The following is a 14,976-nucleotide window of genomic DNA, read 5'->3' as shown; positions in this document are numbered from 1 at the left end:
ACAAGCATATACCAGCATAGCAGTATGCAGTCTTTTAATTATATTGCACAAATAGAAGCATAGTGTACACACTTTACTAAAATGTCATTAAACAAATTGTGATAAAATATTTTGGAAATCATTGTTTATGAACTCATTTTAAATGATGAATAATAATTAAATTTTATTTTTGAAATCTCTACCATTAATAGGTATGTAAGTTTCCTAGTCTTTAGTCACTATGGGCAATGCAGAATCGATGATTTTTATACATACATATGTAGGTATATGTGGGTACAGCTATAGTATTAATTCCAAGGAGTGGAATTACTAGATTAACATTTGTATTTTTAATTTTGAAAATGTATCAAAAGTCTCCTGTAAAGAACTTTCATCAATAACATTTCTACTTGTAGCTTATGAAAATGCCTTTTCTCCCAAAATTTTGCCTACTTTTTTTTTTTGAGCCAGAGTTTCACTCAGTTGCCCCAGGTTAGAGTACTGTGGCTTCAGTCTATCCCACAGCAACCTCAAACTCCTGGGCTCAAGCAATTCCTCTGCCTCAGCCTCCGCAGTAGCTGAGACTACAGGCAACCACCACACCTCGCTAATTTTTCTATTTTTAGGAGAGACAGGGTATTGCTTTTGCTTAGGCTGGTCTTGAACTCCTGACCTCCAGCAATCCTCCTGCCTCAGCCTCCCAGAGTACGAGGATTACAAACGTGAGCCGTTGCACTCTGCCTTAATGCTATTTTTTTTTTGTAGCGATAGTCTTACTTTATCGCCCTCGGTAGTGTCGTGGTGTGACACAGCTCACAGCAACCTCCAGCTCCTGGGCTTAAGCGATTCTCTTACCTCAGCCTCCCGAGTAGCTGGGACTATAGGCGCCCGCCACAGCACCTGGCTATTTTTTTGTTGCAGTTTGGCCAGGGCTGGGTTTGAACCTGCCACGCTCCGTATATGGGGCCGGCACCCTGCCCACTGAGCCACAGGTGCTGCTCCTAATGCTATTTTTTTTTTTTGCAGTTTCTGGCCTGGGCTGCATTTGAACCGGCCACCTCCGGCATATGGGGCCTGAGCCCTACTCCTTTGAGCCACCTAATGCTATTTTTAAATCTTTTGACAATCAGGAGATAAATGTTATCTTCCTGTCTTAAGTTTTGCTTCTTTGTTATTGGAATGAATATATGTTCTTATACATCTTTGTGCATTACAACAACAAAGAAAGTCCATTCTGTAGTAAAATTGCCTTGTGTGAGGGAATGGGGGTAACTGGATTTTAGGATTTGTGGAAAAAAATTGTATACCATTTTTTAAAATTACATCTGGGCCATTCTTATTAGAAAGTAAGGTCCTTAAGAGTAAAAACTAAAATTTCACTTTTAAAAAATATCTTAAATTACCTACTTCTGTTCTCAGCTTACTTTGGCTACTTAGTAAAAGTCACTGACTTGGTGCTTCAGTGAGCAAATGGCAATGAACTGAGGAGAAATGCTGGTGTATAGATAGGACTGCTGTGAAAAGTTCGCTAAAACTAAGACATAGCAGTTTTCCTCTAGGACGATTTTTTCTAATATCCACAAAACACCCAGGAAAATGCATTTGACTTGTAGCATGACAGTTAACATGTCTATGATTTGTTAGGAGATAGTGAGGGAGGCTGTGTCTGATTATATTTAAGACATATCTAAAGTATAATAATGATTCTTTGGGATTTAATTTCAGTTTGCATAAAGAGGGTTTGTGGTTTATGGTCCTCTCCACTTCAGGAGAGTGTAGCTAATAATGAAGGAGGAAGCAATGTGGTTAGTGGGAAAAGTAACCCACAAAGACAGAAACGTGTCAGTAGTGCTGTATTTTAATACAGCTGCGATTTAAGGTAGCTGTGTGCCTGGCAAGGACCAGAGGGCGAAAAAACACCGGCATTATCATATTTATTCCACACAATAATTGTAGCTGAAGTAAGGGGTACTATTATCCCCAGATTTTCAGCTGCAGCATCTGTGGTTTAAAGGGAAAAGGAACCTTGTCCAGGGTGACACGCCTAGTAAGTGATAGACTCAGGGAAACAAAAGCAGATCTGTTTAACAGCAAGGCTGTCTTCTAGAACATTATACCTTGTCTGTCCACAGCTGGGTGCTTTAACCTTTCTGAACGTCAGATCCTTTATCTGTAAAGCACTGAGACAGAGCTAGGTAATCTCTAACATCTTTCAAAGCAAAACTATCTTATGAAACTGCTTTCTTGTATACTGAACTTAGTGAGACTAATTTAAAGAACATCAGTGATATTCTGAACTTATTTTGTGGAGGCAAAATGTATGAATTGTTTGTTCTTTTAGAACAGTGTTTACTACTTCACAGCACTGGAATTGCTTACTGTCTAACATCCTTTAGAATTAACAGACTTTGAACAACCTGCTGTGCTTCCTCCAAAGCATGATCTGGCTTCTGATGAGGCCCTGGCCTTTTGAGATGGGCTGAAGGTCATTCATTAATTTTCTTAGTCAAGCTAGAATATGCAATTTCTTTATGTTAAATATTTCTAAAAGAAAATCTCAGAACTATTTCCGGAACTAAAATAACTTTTGTATGATTTGGTATTTGGTTGTCTCACAGATTCCTCCCCTCGCAAAGTTCTTAAAGGGCATCACCAAAGTGTTACTTCATTACTGTACCCACATGGTCTCTCTTCAAAATTAGACCAAAGTTGGATGGTGTCTGGGGATCAAGACTCCTGTGTCATCTGGTGGGATATCTTTACTGAAGAAATTCTGCATACATTCTTTTTGGAAGCTGGTCCAGTGACAAGTCTTTTGATGTCACCAGAGAAGTTCAGAGTAAGTTAAGACAAAAATTTAAAAGTTGTATAACATTACTGGAACACAATGAAACAAGAAAAAATAATCCATAGTCACCCAGGAAAGAAAAATGTAAGTTATATGTGCCCATAACACAACTGGAAGACGTATCTCTCACCTATAAGGTGTCCATAAAGTTCGTGTGCGATTTAAATAGTTTAACAGGCTTGGCGCCTGTGGCTCAAGTGGCTAAGGCGCCAGCCACATACACCTGAGCTGGTAGGTTTGAATCCAGCCAGGTCCACCAAACAACAATGATGGTTGCAACCAAAAAATAGCCAGGCGTTGTAGCAGGTACCTATAGTCCCAGCTAGATGGGAGGCAGAGGCTAGAGGATCGTTTGAGCCCAGGAGTTGGAGGTTGCTGTGAGCTGTGATGCCACTGCACTCTACCCAGGGCAACAGCTTGAGGCTCTGTCTCAAAATAAATAAATAAATAAATAAATAAATAAATAAAATAATTTAACAGTAAATTGCACATGAACTTGATGGACACTCTCTCTATATATATCTTTCTACATTTTTATATGAATTATATTTTTATTATAACATACAGAAAATTTGGCTCTAAAGTGAAGATATAATTAATTCCGAGTTTTATAAAAAACACATAATTATTGCTCTTCAAGTACTTATACTTTTTTCTTTTTTCCTCTAGTTGTATATCTTAACTTTTAATAGAGTTCTGAAAAATAAAAGCAATACATACTCAATGCAAAAACGATATGGGAATCTATAAATTAAAAATTAAATTTTGTCTTTAGTTATTTCTGCTTATAATAATATTGATAGTTACATTTCCTTTTCTTAAACAAATTTTTATTTGATCATTTATTTATTTACTTAACAAATCATGAGTTTAGAAATCTATGAGCATGTACTTTGGCCTCAGAAAAATAAAATAGCTTTAGGTATAATTTTCTCAGAAAATATCAACTTTAATTCAGTCTTTGTTCAAATATGAGCAACCGATTTTTGAGTTTTCTTCTATAATAAAAGCATATGTTCGTGCATGTAACATGATTTTGTAAATTAGTTTGTCTATTGGCTTGTAGAAATATTTCTCAATAATATTATTAAACATCAGCTCCAAATTAAACTTGCAGAAAATTTACAGTAAGACGTAATGAAAACAATATTTTAGTGACACCAATGATTAAACAAAACATGAAACAAAAGTTTTTTATTTTTTTTAAAGCTTCCATTTGGTGATTTGGCTTACCTTGATAAGCCTTTTATTCCTGAGATTTTCCTCCTTTAATTTTTCCAATCATTTTTTTTTTTTCTTTCAGCTCTAGGAGAACAGTCTTAAGTCAGTTCCTCTCCTGACACTGTTTACTTCTGCCAGTTATAGATGATTTAACTCTGAGGGTCAGGACTCAGTCAAACCAAGTCCAATTAAAAGGGAGTTTATTGAAAGGGTATAGAGACAATCTTCAGCCAGGGCTCAGCAGAGCATGAGTTCTGAAACCAAGGTCCCCTCCCTCTACGTAGTGTGTTTTGCTGTGATTACTGCCCTCTCTTGTTCCTTCTTATGAATTCTTTTAGCCTTATAATTTTAAAGGCCTAGGGCACAGAATCTGATTGGCCCACTGTGGGTCACTGGTGCATGGGTACTCCTGGCCAGAAGAGTGTGTCATGTGGGGTGTATGTATGTGAGTTTCCCTGGGCACTTTGGACTGGCTGTTGTCAGAGCTATGGGATGGGCAGGTTCTCCCCGACGTAGGGGCTTTGGGGAGGAATGATGTCTGATCCATACAGGAAATCTGGGCTCCACATCTCTCACTCCTGCCCTTCTGTGATCTTTTTCCTCAGTACTTCTGTAGTCTACTTAAAAAGAATTGTCACACCTATGGTGCATAATACAAGGGTACATGTCAGATCTATTATTATAGAGTATAAATGTCTTATCCCAATTATTAAGTAAACGAAATGAGGTATATATTAATCAGTGTGATGTAAGCATTTCTAATTCTATATGAAATCAGCACGTTGTACCCCATAAATGCATTAATGTATACATGATCTGTGTTTATGATTTAATAAAAAAATAAAATAAAAGAATTGGCAGAGAAAACATGGACCACATCCCTCCCCCACCCAGAGGTCGATGATTAATATGGAGAGTCTCAAGGGATCTCAGCTTATGCTCTGTACATAAAAGCTAAACTTCTGGCTAGATGATTAGCATCCAGCTCCAATGGTCATTGTCCTAAACTGTGTTCAAGGTAACCACATGCTGACGTTTTAAAAAGCATCTCAAGGACCATTGTCCTGTGAGCTTATTTTTGGGCCTTGTGTCTTTGAGGCTGAACATTCAGTTGGAACTCTCTAATGCTTCCCACTTTTAGACTGTGTCTACACTGAATTTCCTGTTTGGATCACAATCTGTATAGTTCTGGGAACAGCACCAAATCACATTTTGAGGCTTTAAGTGGAAAATATCAGCTCACGATACCCTTGGGCCTAAGTTTGTGTCTACAAATAGCTTCTTTTTGTGGTGGCAAATTAGTTCTGGGGTTTATTTTACTCTGCATTATTTCCGAGGTCTGCCTCCCTGCCTGAATTTGCTGAGCGACGGTCAAGTCCTTCATTTATCTTATTAGTAGATCTGCCCTGGAATTCTCCTTTTCACTTGCAACTCTTGACCTTCCTGATAAAGTGTGGAGTTTAAACTTGGTGTTTAAAGCACCTCCATAGGGTGTCATGCTGTGAGATACCGGAGAAAGCAAAAATGTGCTTTAGCAAAGGAACCTTTAACAAAATTTTTTATTTTCCGGGGTGGGGGGGGAGAAATCTGATTTAATCATGAAGAAAGCATTTGACTATTTCCTTACACAAGTATGTTGTTTTTTCTCAGCTAAGGGGCGATCAAATCATTTGCTGTGTGTGCAGTGACCATTCCGTGGCTCTCCTTCACCTTGAGGGGAAGAAGTGTCTCCTGCGGGCCCGGAAGCACCTTTTCCCCGTGAGGATGATAAAATGGCACCCAGTTGAAAATTTTTTAATTGTTGGGTGTGCAGACGACTCTGTCTACGTCTGGGAAATTGAAACAGGTAAATTGAAATTTTACTCCCTTTTGTCCTTTATGTATTTCTGATATTACCAGCGTCTGGCCAGACGGAAAGATTCGGAGAAGACACAGTGACGACCTCATTTGTCTTCCCCTTCAGTTGGGTTGCGTTTTATGACTCCGGTGGTCGGCATGTGTGGAAAATAAAACACAATGCCCTAAGTCAGATCCTGACCAACTGATGATTAGCTGACAGGGCAGTGCGCAGGAATGAGCCGGATATTTCTGGAAGCTATAAATAAAAACATAAGTTATCTACTTTAATTATTAACAAGAGAGAAATTTAGTGTCCTCCTGGTCTCAAATTATCATTAAATTCTGCCTTCTTCAGCATACTCACCCTCTCAGCAACATTGTGAGCTAATTGATGATCAGTAATAATGGAATATAATTAATTATCAAACTCCAAGAAGTTGAGTCAGGGAAATTGAAAACTGTGGCTCGATTGAACTTTCAGCATAGAGAATGCACAGTTTGAACCATGATATTTTTGAAAAAATTTTACTATGGAGCTAAACATTGAGAGTAACACATTTCAGAAAATGCTGGGAACACATCAACTAAGGTGAGGTAATTAATGAATATGAGTCAGGGGAGTTCACTTGAGAGTACATTTCACTGAAACTGTTGCATGATTTTTATTGATTAATCAGTGGTGGTTTTATGTTGAGTGTTATTAACAGACTGGATAGTTTATAATATTATAGTTTAGAGCCGTACTTCACCAAAATAATTGCTATTTTCTTTATATTTGCCTGTCATGTGTTATTGATGACTGATGCACTAGCGTTAGAGCAGGCAACATAATACTAAGTTACATTTGTACCTTTTTTATAGCTTTGATGAGCTTTCCTGTTCATTTTCCCATTAGATTCTCCCAACTTCTGGGGTACGTAGGAGAGACACTGTTACATTGGTGAGGAATTTGCAGATCCCATACATAAATGCACAAGATTACCCAGCTAGTAAGTAGTGAGCCAGTTGGAGGGCTCTGTTTGTTCTTTACACAATACACACAAAATTAGGAGAGTTTTATGATTCTTAGGTAATTTATTGATCTGAGTGGTAATTTAGCATAAGGAATAAAATAGACTCCAAAACCTGGGCCTGCCTCCAGGACTTGTGAACAAAGAGCTATATGACCTTGAATGAATTGGACAAATTACTTGGCCATTTTGCTTTCAAATTCCTCATCTGTGAAATGAGAATGATAATATTTAACTTTCTCTCTGGAGTACAGGAGCTAATGCCTACTTTGCTCACAAACAGTGCCTGTGGGTGGTAAGCCCTTAGTGACAGTTAAGTAGTATTTTTATTATTGAAAAGTACAGCAAAATCTTGACTTTGATTTGTGAAATCTGAACATGTAACACACATGTGCTTATCAATGTGTACAGTCGCATTTTCCCCTGTGAACATGTGGTAACTGAACAATTTGTCAGAGCAGGAGAAACCAACAAGAATGAAGAACGGTCCCTCTGCCCCATCAGGATACCTTCAGGCCATGCAACTCCTTATTGATGTGTTTTTAGATGTGTGGGACATGAAACAGGAAAGCCAAACCACATTTATTCCTATTTTTTATTTTAATTTTATCTCCTTTTACACCCCAAACATGTACTCAAGTGTTGCAGAACATGTGAAAAATAAACATAAAGAAAATAATCCTATCCCACCACCTAAAGATAAGTGTTACTAATATTTGATCTGCTTTCTCTCAGACATCTTTTCACATCAATAAATGGATGCTATACTATGTTTCCATCATGGTAATGGCAAGACACTGAATTCAACCCATATGTGTGAATTTAAGAGCCTTTAATGAAAGGATAATTTATGGGAGTGTGGGTAGGGATTAGGGAACAGACTAGAAGTGGATGATGAGGTCCTACCGGCTCCACCCCCAGCACCCAGACACTGGCAGGATCAGGAGACTCTTAACCAAGTCACAAGAGAAGAAAACAGTGTTATGGGAACCCCATGAGAGCTGAAGCCGGCCGGGGAAGCATGGTCACCCCCTGAAGTCATGGATGAGAAATAGCTCCTGCCAGGAATCGGGCACTGAAACAGAGAGAGAGGTGGAAGAAATCCTCTTCTTTCTCCTTCTGCAGTCACGTCCATTACTTTAATCCAATTGGACGTCAGAGGGCAGGGGTGTTCAGGTCTAGGCATGAGCCTCCCTACACGCAGAACAGGACACAGACAGGTAGGAAAGGACGGAGTGGGTTGGTACATGAACAGCAATCAAAAGAGTGGCCATTATGGACACACCATACTTTAATTTGAGAATCTCCTAAAGCTGGTTATTTATATTATTTCCTATAAAAAGTTCATTTTAGAATTGTCATTAAATAATATGCACGTTTAGTGTCAAAATAATTTGTAGAATTTTTTTCCCTAAATAACTCTGTTGGTTATCTACATTAATAGTTTAACAACAACCTCAACTCACCTAAGGGAGAACTTATAATTGGTGATAATGCTATTAATAAATAATTTTATCAGCTGGATGCAGTGTCTCATGCCTGTAATCCTAAAACTCTGGGAGGCGGAGGCAGGTGGATTGCTTGAGCTCATGAGTTCGAGACCAGCCTGAGCAAGAGTGAGACCCTGTCTCTAAAAATAGCTGGGCGCTGTGGAGGGCACCTGTAGTCCCAGCTACTCGGGGGGCTGAGGCAAGAGAATCACTTGAGCCCAAGAGTTCAAGGTTGCTGTAAGTGACAGAGTGAAACCCTGTCTCAAAAAAAAAAGAAAAGAAAAAAATTGGCTCTGCACCCATAGCATAGTGATTATGGCGCCAGCCACATACAATGAAGTTGGCGGGTTTGAACCCAGCCCAGGCCAGCTAAAACAACAATGACAACTGCAACAAGAAAACAGCTGGGTGCTGTGGCAGGCACCTGTTGTCTCAGCTATTTGGGAGGCTGAGGCAAGAGAATCACTTAATCCCAAGAGTTTGAGGTTGCTGTGAGCTGTGATACCATGGCATTCTACCAAGGGCAACATAGTGGGACTCTGTCTCAAAAAAAAAAAAAAATTGTATTAGTGCTTTCACATCTGTGACATGCTTCTTGTCTTTTTCAAACCATCGCCCCACGCCACCCATGGGAGGTAGCAGATGGCCTAACTCTTTGCATCACACTTGTTCCTTTTGAATAAGTTTATGTTGTTCCTGTCTGACACTGGCTTTGCTGTGGGTTGCCTTTCATCTCTGTAATTCCAACTTTGCTTAAAATTTAGTGAGCTACTTTTTCTTTTTCAAGATGGAATTCAGCTGTTAAGATGTTTCCATCAGGTTTACTGGACTTGATTTCTATTTTATACCTTTTTTTATAAAGGTGGAAAACTCTGGGGTTAGGAGGCATTTCCATTTTCATAAAGTTAAGAGGAAAGAAAATAGTAGCTAAAATCAAAACAGAAGAGAAGAGTTTTATGAGGGTGTATAGAATGCGTCTCTTCAGTGATGGGCCCTCAACGCAGATAAATGAATGAATGATGTGTGAGTGAATTAATGAGCACACTGACCCAAATGTTCTTGGTCTCAGTAGATTGAGTATAAATGAGCTAACCTTAACATTGGCTAATTGTGCGATTCTTAGGTTATGGCTGCCCAACTGCAGGCAGGTCCTTAGCCTTCTGTTCCAAGTCTCTGGTTTGGTTTCTGGAGTTCACAGGCATGAGAAACCTCCCCAGGGGCAGGTCTGTGTGTTTTCTACTCCAGTCAGTTTTTCTTGGGCTTTGGCCTTTTAGCTTTGCTTGTAGCTGTTTTCTCCACAGGGTTCAAACTTAGTGGCATGTGTGAGCAGAGCTACCCTTTGTTTCATTTCTCTAGCACTCCGCCTTCTCTAAACACAAGCAGGAGGAATACATTGACATGAAGATATTTATCAGATCTTCTAGCACTGAACTGACTCTGGGGCCCACAGAGAGAGAGTAGGTATATCAGTAAAATATAATTTCAGGTAAAGGGGTCTAGCAAGAATTGGTAGGGGAAGGGACTTAAAGCCAAAAGTAATTAATTCTCAACCTGCCAAAAGTCTGTCTTGGTAGAAGTCTGGGGGATGTGGGGTACAGGGTCAGTCCCTGTGCCGCCCTCTCTCCTGTGAAGGACTATGTGGGGGACTGGATGTGAGGCTTCTGCAGTTTTTCACAAAGGGACAGTCCATTCTCGACCTATCAGTGCCTTTTGTAGGATACGCAAGCGTATTCTAGAGTCACACACTTCTACGCTGATTGTATTACCTTGAAATGGTAACGAGGGTTTCTGTGCTAGGCGGCATAGTCAGATGTGTTCCAGAGTAAACTTCAGAATCACAGCTGGGCATGCTCATCTCATGGAAGAGGCGGACAAGTGAAATGGGGAGCTGTTTACGTAATGCTGAAGGCCCTCGTCTCCTAGTTCAAAATGTAGTGCCACCAGGTTGGGAGTGATGAGGGCATCCAGTTTTGCTTATTGATTTGCCGGATGTCCCATGATGTTTAGACCTGATTAGGCGGGGAAAAAGATTGGAGTTGTCATTTTGATTAATATTTGAGCTCCCACAGCGAATTTGGCAGTGACGACTCTGGGCGGCTTGGTCGCCCTCATTGCTGGGAGACACAACAGGAATAATGTAATACTCATTTTTTTCTCCCCTAAAATACATCTCGGAAATAAATCTCAGCTCTGAGCTAATTATTCTGTTAAGAATTGAATTGAAAATAAGTCTGAGGACTATTCTGTTCACAGGAGTGAGTTGGCATAGCAGAAAACTTGTGTAATGAACTTCTTACGTGTTATTGATAAAACTGTTAATATGGAGGGTCTTCTGTTGTGGAAGGCCTCTTGGTGGGATATGCCATATTAGGCAACTGCATCTTTTTCTGTGGTATAAGACCTTGTTTGCTTGAAAATAAAACATTTCTTGATTGGATGGGTCAGAAACACTTCTTTCTATAGAGGGCTGGATAGTAAGTATTCTCAGCTTTGTGGACGATAGGATCTCTGTTGCAACCACTGAACTCTGCCTTTGGTGTATAAGAGAAGCCGTAGACAATCCACAAACAGGTGTGGAGACTATGTTCCAAAAGTGGCATTTACACAAACAGGCAGCAGATTCTATTTACCCTGCAACCATAACTTATCAGGCCCCTGAAAATGATGACTGTTCTTTTTAAAGACTGTTGTTTTCATAATAACTCGTCCTCAAAATAGTTTATAGTTTTTAATTCATTGTACCTCATAGACTCTGTGTAGTAAGCAGAATGGGGATGGTTGTACCCATGTTACTTGTGAGCAATTGGATGGTGGAAGGTAGACTCTGAAGGTCCCCGGGCCAGACACGTGCCCTACATGGCAGGTCTTCTTTCTTTCTCTTCTGTTCTGGTGTGTTCTTCAGTGCTTTGAACAATAGGAACACCTCTTGCAGGTGGAGGTTAGCTTTTTCGAGACTGCCGAGCAGGGAGTTAGATAAGGAAAGCTCTGAAAAGGAAGGAAATGGCTGCCAGGAAAACTTGCTAGGAGTGCTGAAGGAGAGGGTCCCTGGCTGACTCTCAGAACTCGGCTCTAAATTTACACAGACTTCTAACAGCTATGGTCATCTGATTTCTCAGATGACAGATTAGAAACAGCCAGCAAATTACAAGTAGGGAGGCTGTTGGTGGCAGGCTCTGTGATAGTAGAAGGGACAGCTGATGGGAAGGGAGGAGAGGAAAAAGCCATGTATCATCCCTGCTCAGAGCAGCCTTTCCCGAGCTCACAGGAAGAGTCGTCAGAAGTCCAAATGCTCAGACTGTTTCTCCGATTAGGAAGCTGATCCCTGCGCAAGTCCACATCCCATGACTCATGTTGGAGAGTTGGGCTTTCTCTTCCCGGGTCCTGAGAATATTTTTAGGTATTATATCCACAGTGGATTTCAGACCTAAGGATATCATAGAAGCAGTTTTAGGTTTAGAGGTCAAGGGGACTGAAGTGTGTGACCAGTGAGTGGGTAGAACTCAGGGTCCATGTGAGTCTATTTTTGTTAATTTCTTTCACTTCCTGCTAGGTAAAGGGGGCTGTGTGACTTTGAACAGAAAGCTTTGCTACTGCAGCATGGCCTGAATGCCTAGCATCTGATTATGAGATGGTTTCTGTGGAGTGGGGGGGACCACAGCAGACTTTTAAAAAAACACTTTATCAGCAGACTGTTGGAAGAAAGCCTAGTCATAGGAAATAAAGGGCACGAGGAAGAAGATAACACATTTCAGTTATTTTCACCCCAGTTGTTAAGTTTCCCGTTTCTTAATTTATTTTTCTTATTGGAATTAGTAGTCGTTAGCTAGAAAATTATTCAATCTGCAATGATGTCCTGTAAATGAAGCATTTGTTCTTTCACGGTTTCATAGTACCTATGTTAAAAATAAAATGTTAAAATAATTAAGAAGGATGAGTTTTGTCCACTAATAACTAATAGGAAATATTTTTAGAAAATACCCACTGTTTAATCTTCTACTATCTTTAAACTAGAGTTGAGTTTGCTTTAATTGTTCAGGGCCAGGGACACAGTTTCCCAGAAATATAATTCATAGTTGCTCTAAGAGATTAACAACGGGTGGCTAAATTCTTTCTTTGTTGCAGGGAAATATCACACATGTTTACTACAAGGAGAAGTCTTTTTCTGGTCCACAAGTTTTACTTAGTCATCTTCTTTATAGTATACAAAGTCTAGGATTACCACACATTTAAAATAAAATTTTAAAATCATGCTAGTGACCCCCTGTGCCATTCTGATGGACGGTCTTGCCTGGTTTTCTCATGAAGGTCATTACTTTGTAGCTGTAGGGGCAGAGTTCTGTGCGGTGACTGCCTCGTCAGCATCACAGGCATGCGGCTGTCATTCCATGTATGTTAAAGGGAGGTTTGGGTATGCCGCATCCTGCAGGTAATAGTCCCCCGCTATGTCATTTTCTCAAAGCCACATCATTTTGCTGTGGTAGATTACAGATGGAACCCTCTTGGGATGATTGTTTTTAGAAAAGGAAAATAGGGTACATTAAAGTGTAGGGTAGGATTTTTCGTATATGACCTTTTCCAAGCCCCTTTCTTCTTTATTATAATAATTACTGATGTTATTACTCAACAGATATTTTTAGTTCACTGCCAGCTCTGGGGATTTTTATTTCTTTCTCCTTGGCCTGCTTATCACAGCCTCACCTCACTATCATTGGTGATTTTTATTCATATAGTATTGTGTGCACAAATGTATGGACATGTTTGTACATATGGACTTTGTTTGTAGATTAGCTACTAAACATTTATATAATCATCACACTGATTTCTTAAGTGGGAAGTAGCGTCTAGAGGGGCTATGAACACGAGTGCTGGGAGACAGACTTTGAATTCTTTGTTTCAGCCATGTCGTTCTACATCATACAAGTCCAAGACACTATCTCTTAATGGCAGCTACCACTGAATGAATTTAACTTATTTGTTATAATGCCTTCATTTGTTAATGCCATATCAGTTTGTAGTTAAGGTTTCACTGTTTCTGACTCCTTAACTCCCTCTCTCCATTCTAGCTGAATTCAACAATGATGTTTTGTTCTGATGACATGTACAGCACTGTGAGGGATACTAGAGTTACCACATTTGGCTTCCTTCCTTAAAGGAAGGAAGTAATCAGGGAAAATTTGTACCTTTGAAATCATTTGAAAAAATACATGTGTAAGGCAGTGTTTAAGAAAGTGGTATATGGAATATACTAAAAATGCCAGATGTAGTGATAAGTATTCCTGTGGGGGAGGAATTTTTATTACTTGTTCCCACAGCACAGTGGCAATGTACTGCCCTCTCATCTGTAACACTTGGAGATTAATATCTGTCATTCACATTTGCCTAAAAACATCATGAGGACAAGAATTGTGTCTTGTTACTTCTATATTCTTAGAAGCTAACATAGCACCTGACACATAGGAAGAACTCAACAAATGTTTGTTGAATTTAATTGAAAATGAAAACAATAATTAGCTTCCATAAGCAAAAATGATGCCATGTGACTCATTACTTACTTTTAATGTCATTGATCTAATGGTATTGGCTAGTATTTAGAGAATGAAGATTCTGCCACTATTAACTTTTTTTTTCTTTTGAGACAGAGTCTCACTTTGTCACCCTCAATCATAGCTCCTGGCTCCAGTGATTGTCTTGCCTCAGCCTCCTGAGTAGCTGGGACTACAGGCGCCTGCCACAACGCCTGCTAGTTTTAGAAATGGGGGTCTTGCTTTTGCTTAGGCTGGTCTTGAACTCCTGAGCTCAAGTGATCCACCCACCTTGGCCTCCCAGAGAGGTAGGATTGCAGGGATGAGCCACCACGCCTGGCTGCCACTATTAGTTTGTGCACTCTTTTGCAAGTCACTAAATTGATCAGAGCCTTAATTTCTTCATCATAATGACGACAATACACAATGTTTGCAGGGAAAAAAAAATGCATGAAATTTCTGTATGTGAGAATGCTGTCTTTATTTTATTAAATAACATAAAATACATGTTTTTATTAAATAAAATAAATATATAATCTGACATGTTTGCTATAATAAAAAAGAAGACAGAGAAACAAAGGAAAAGTAGATAAGTTAGAATTAATAAAATTTTAAAACTTTTTTATCAAAGGATATTATCAAGAATGTGAAAAGGTAATCTATAGAATAGATAAAATTATTTGGAAATCATACATCTGATAATGTTTTAACATCCAAAAAACATAAAGTAACACAAAGACAAACCGCTCAATTTTTTTTTTTTTTTTTTTGCGGTTTTCAGCCAGGGCTGGGTTTGAACCCACCACCTCCAGCATATAGGGCCGGCATCCACCTGCTTTGAGCCACAAGTGTCGCCCTACAAACTGCTCAATTTTTTAAGGACATGGAAGATATGCAAATGGCCAAACAAGTGCATAAAAAGATTATTAATATTATCGAAATCATGAGATACTTCCTCCTACTCACTAGGGTTCTTGTAATTAAAAAAAAGTGAAAAATAATAAGTATTGACAAGCATGTAGACGGTAGGCACTCTTCCACATTATTGATGAGGTATAAAATGGTGC

General features: G+C 39.3%; 1 protein-coding gene across 2 annotated transcripts in view; it reads left to right on the top strand.

Annotated features, from left to right (window-relative positions):
* The window catches only part of WDR72 (WD repeat domain 72), a 238,797-nt gene that overhangs the window by 58,336 nt on the left and 165,485 nt on the right, over positions 1-14,976 (top strand). For both annotated transcript variants that reach the window (XM_053595485.1, XM_053595486.1), the window contains 2 exons: positions 2,598-2,818; positions 5,699-5,894. In XM_053595485.1, coding sequence (XP_053451460.1) covers positions 2,598-2,818; positions 5,699-5,894 — 417 coding nt within the window. The remainder of the gene's footprint in view (positions 1-2,597; positions 2,819-5,698; positions 5,895-14,976) is intronic.

This window comes from Nycticebus coucang, chromosome 6 (assembly GCF_027406575.1).
Source record: "Nycticebus coucang isolate mNycCou1 chromosome 6, mNycCou1.pri, whole genome shotgun sequence".
In the NCBI taxonomy this organism is placed as follows: Eukaryota; Metazoa; Chordata; class Mammalia; order Primates; family Lorisidae; genus Nycticebus; species Nycticebus coucang.
Note: the sequence above shows the minus strand (reverse complement) of the source record. Positions and strands in the feature narration are given on the sequence as shown.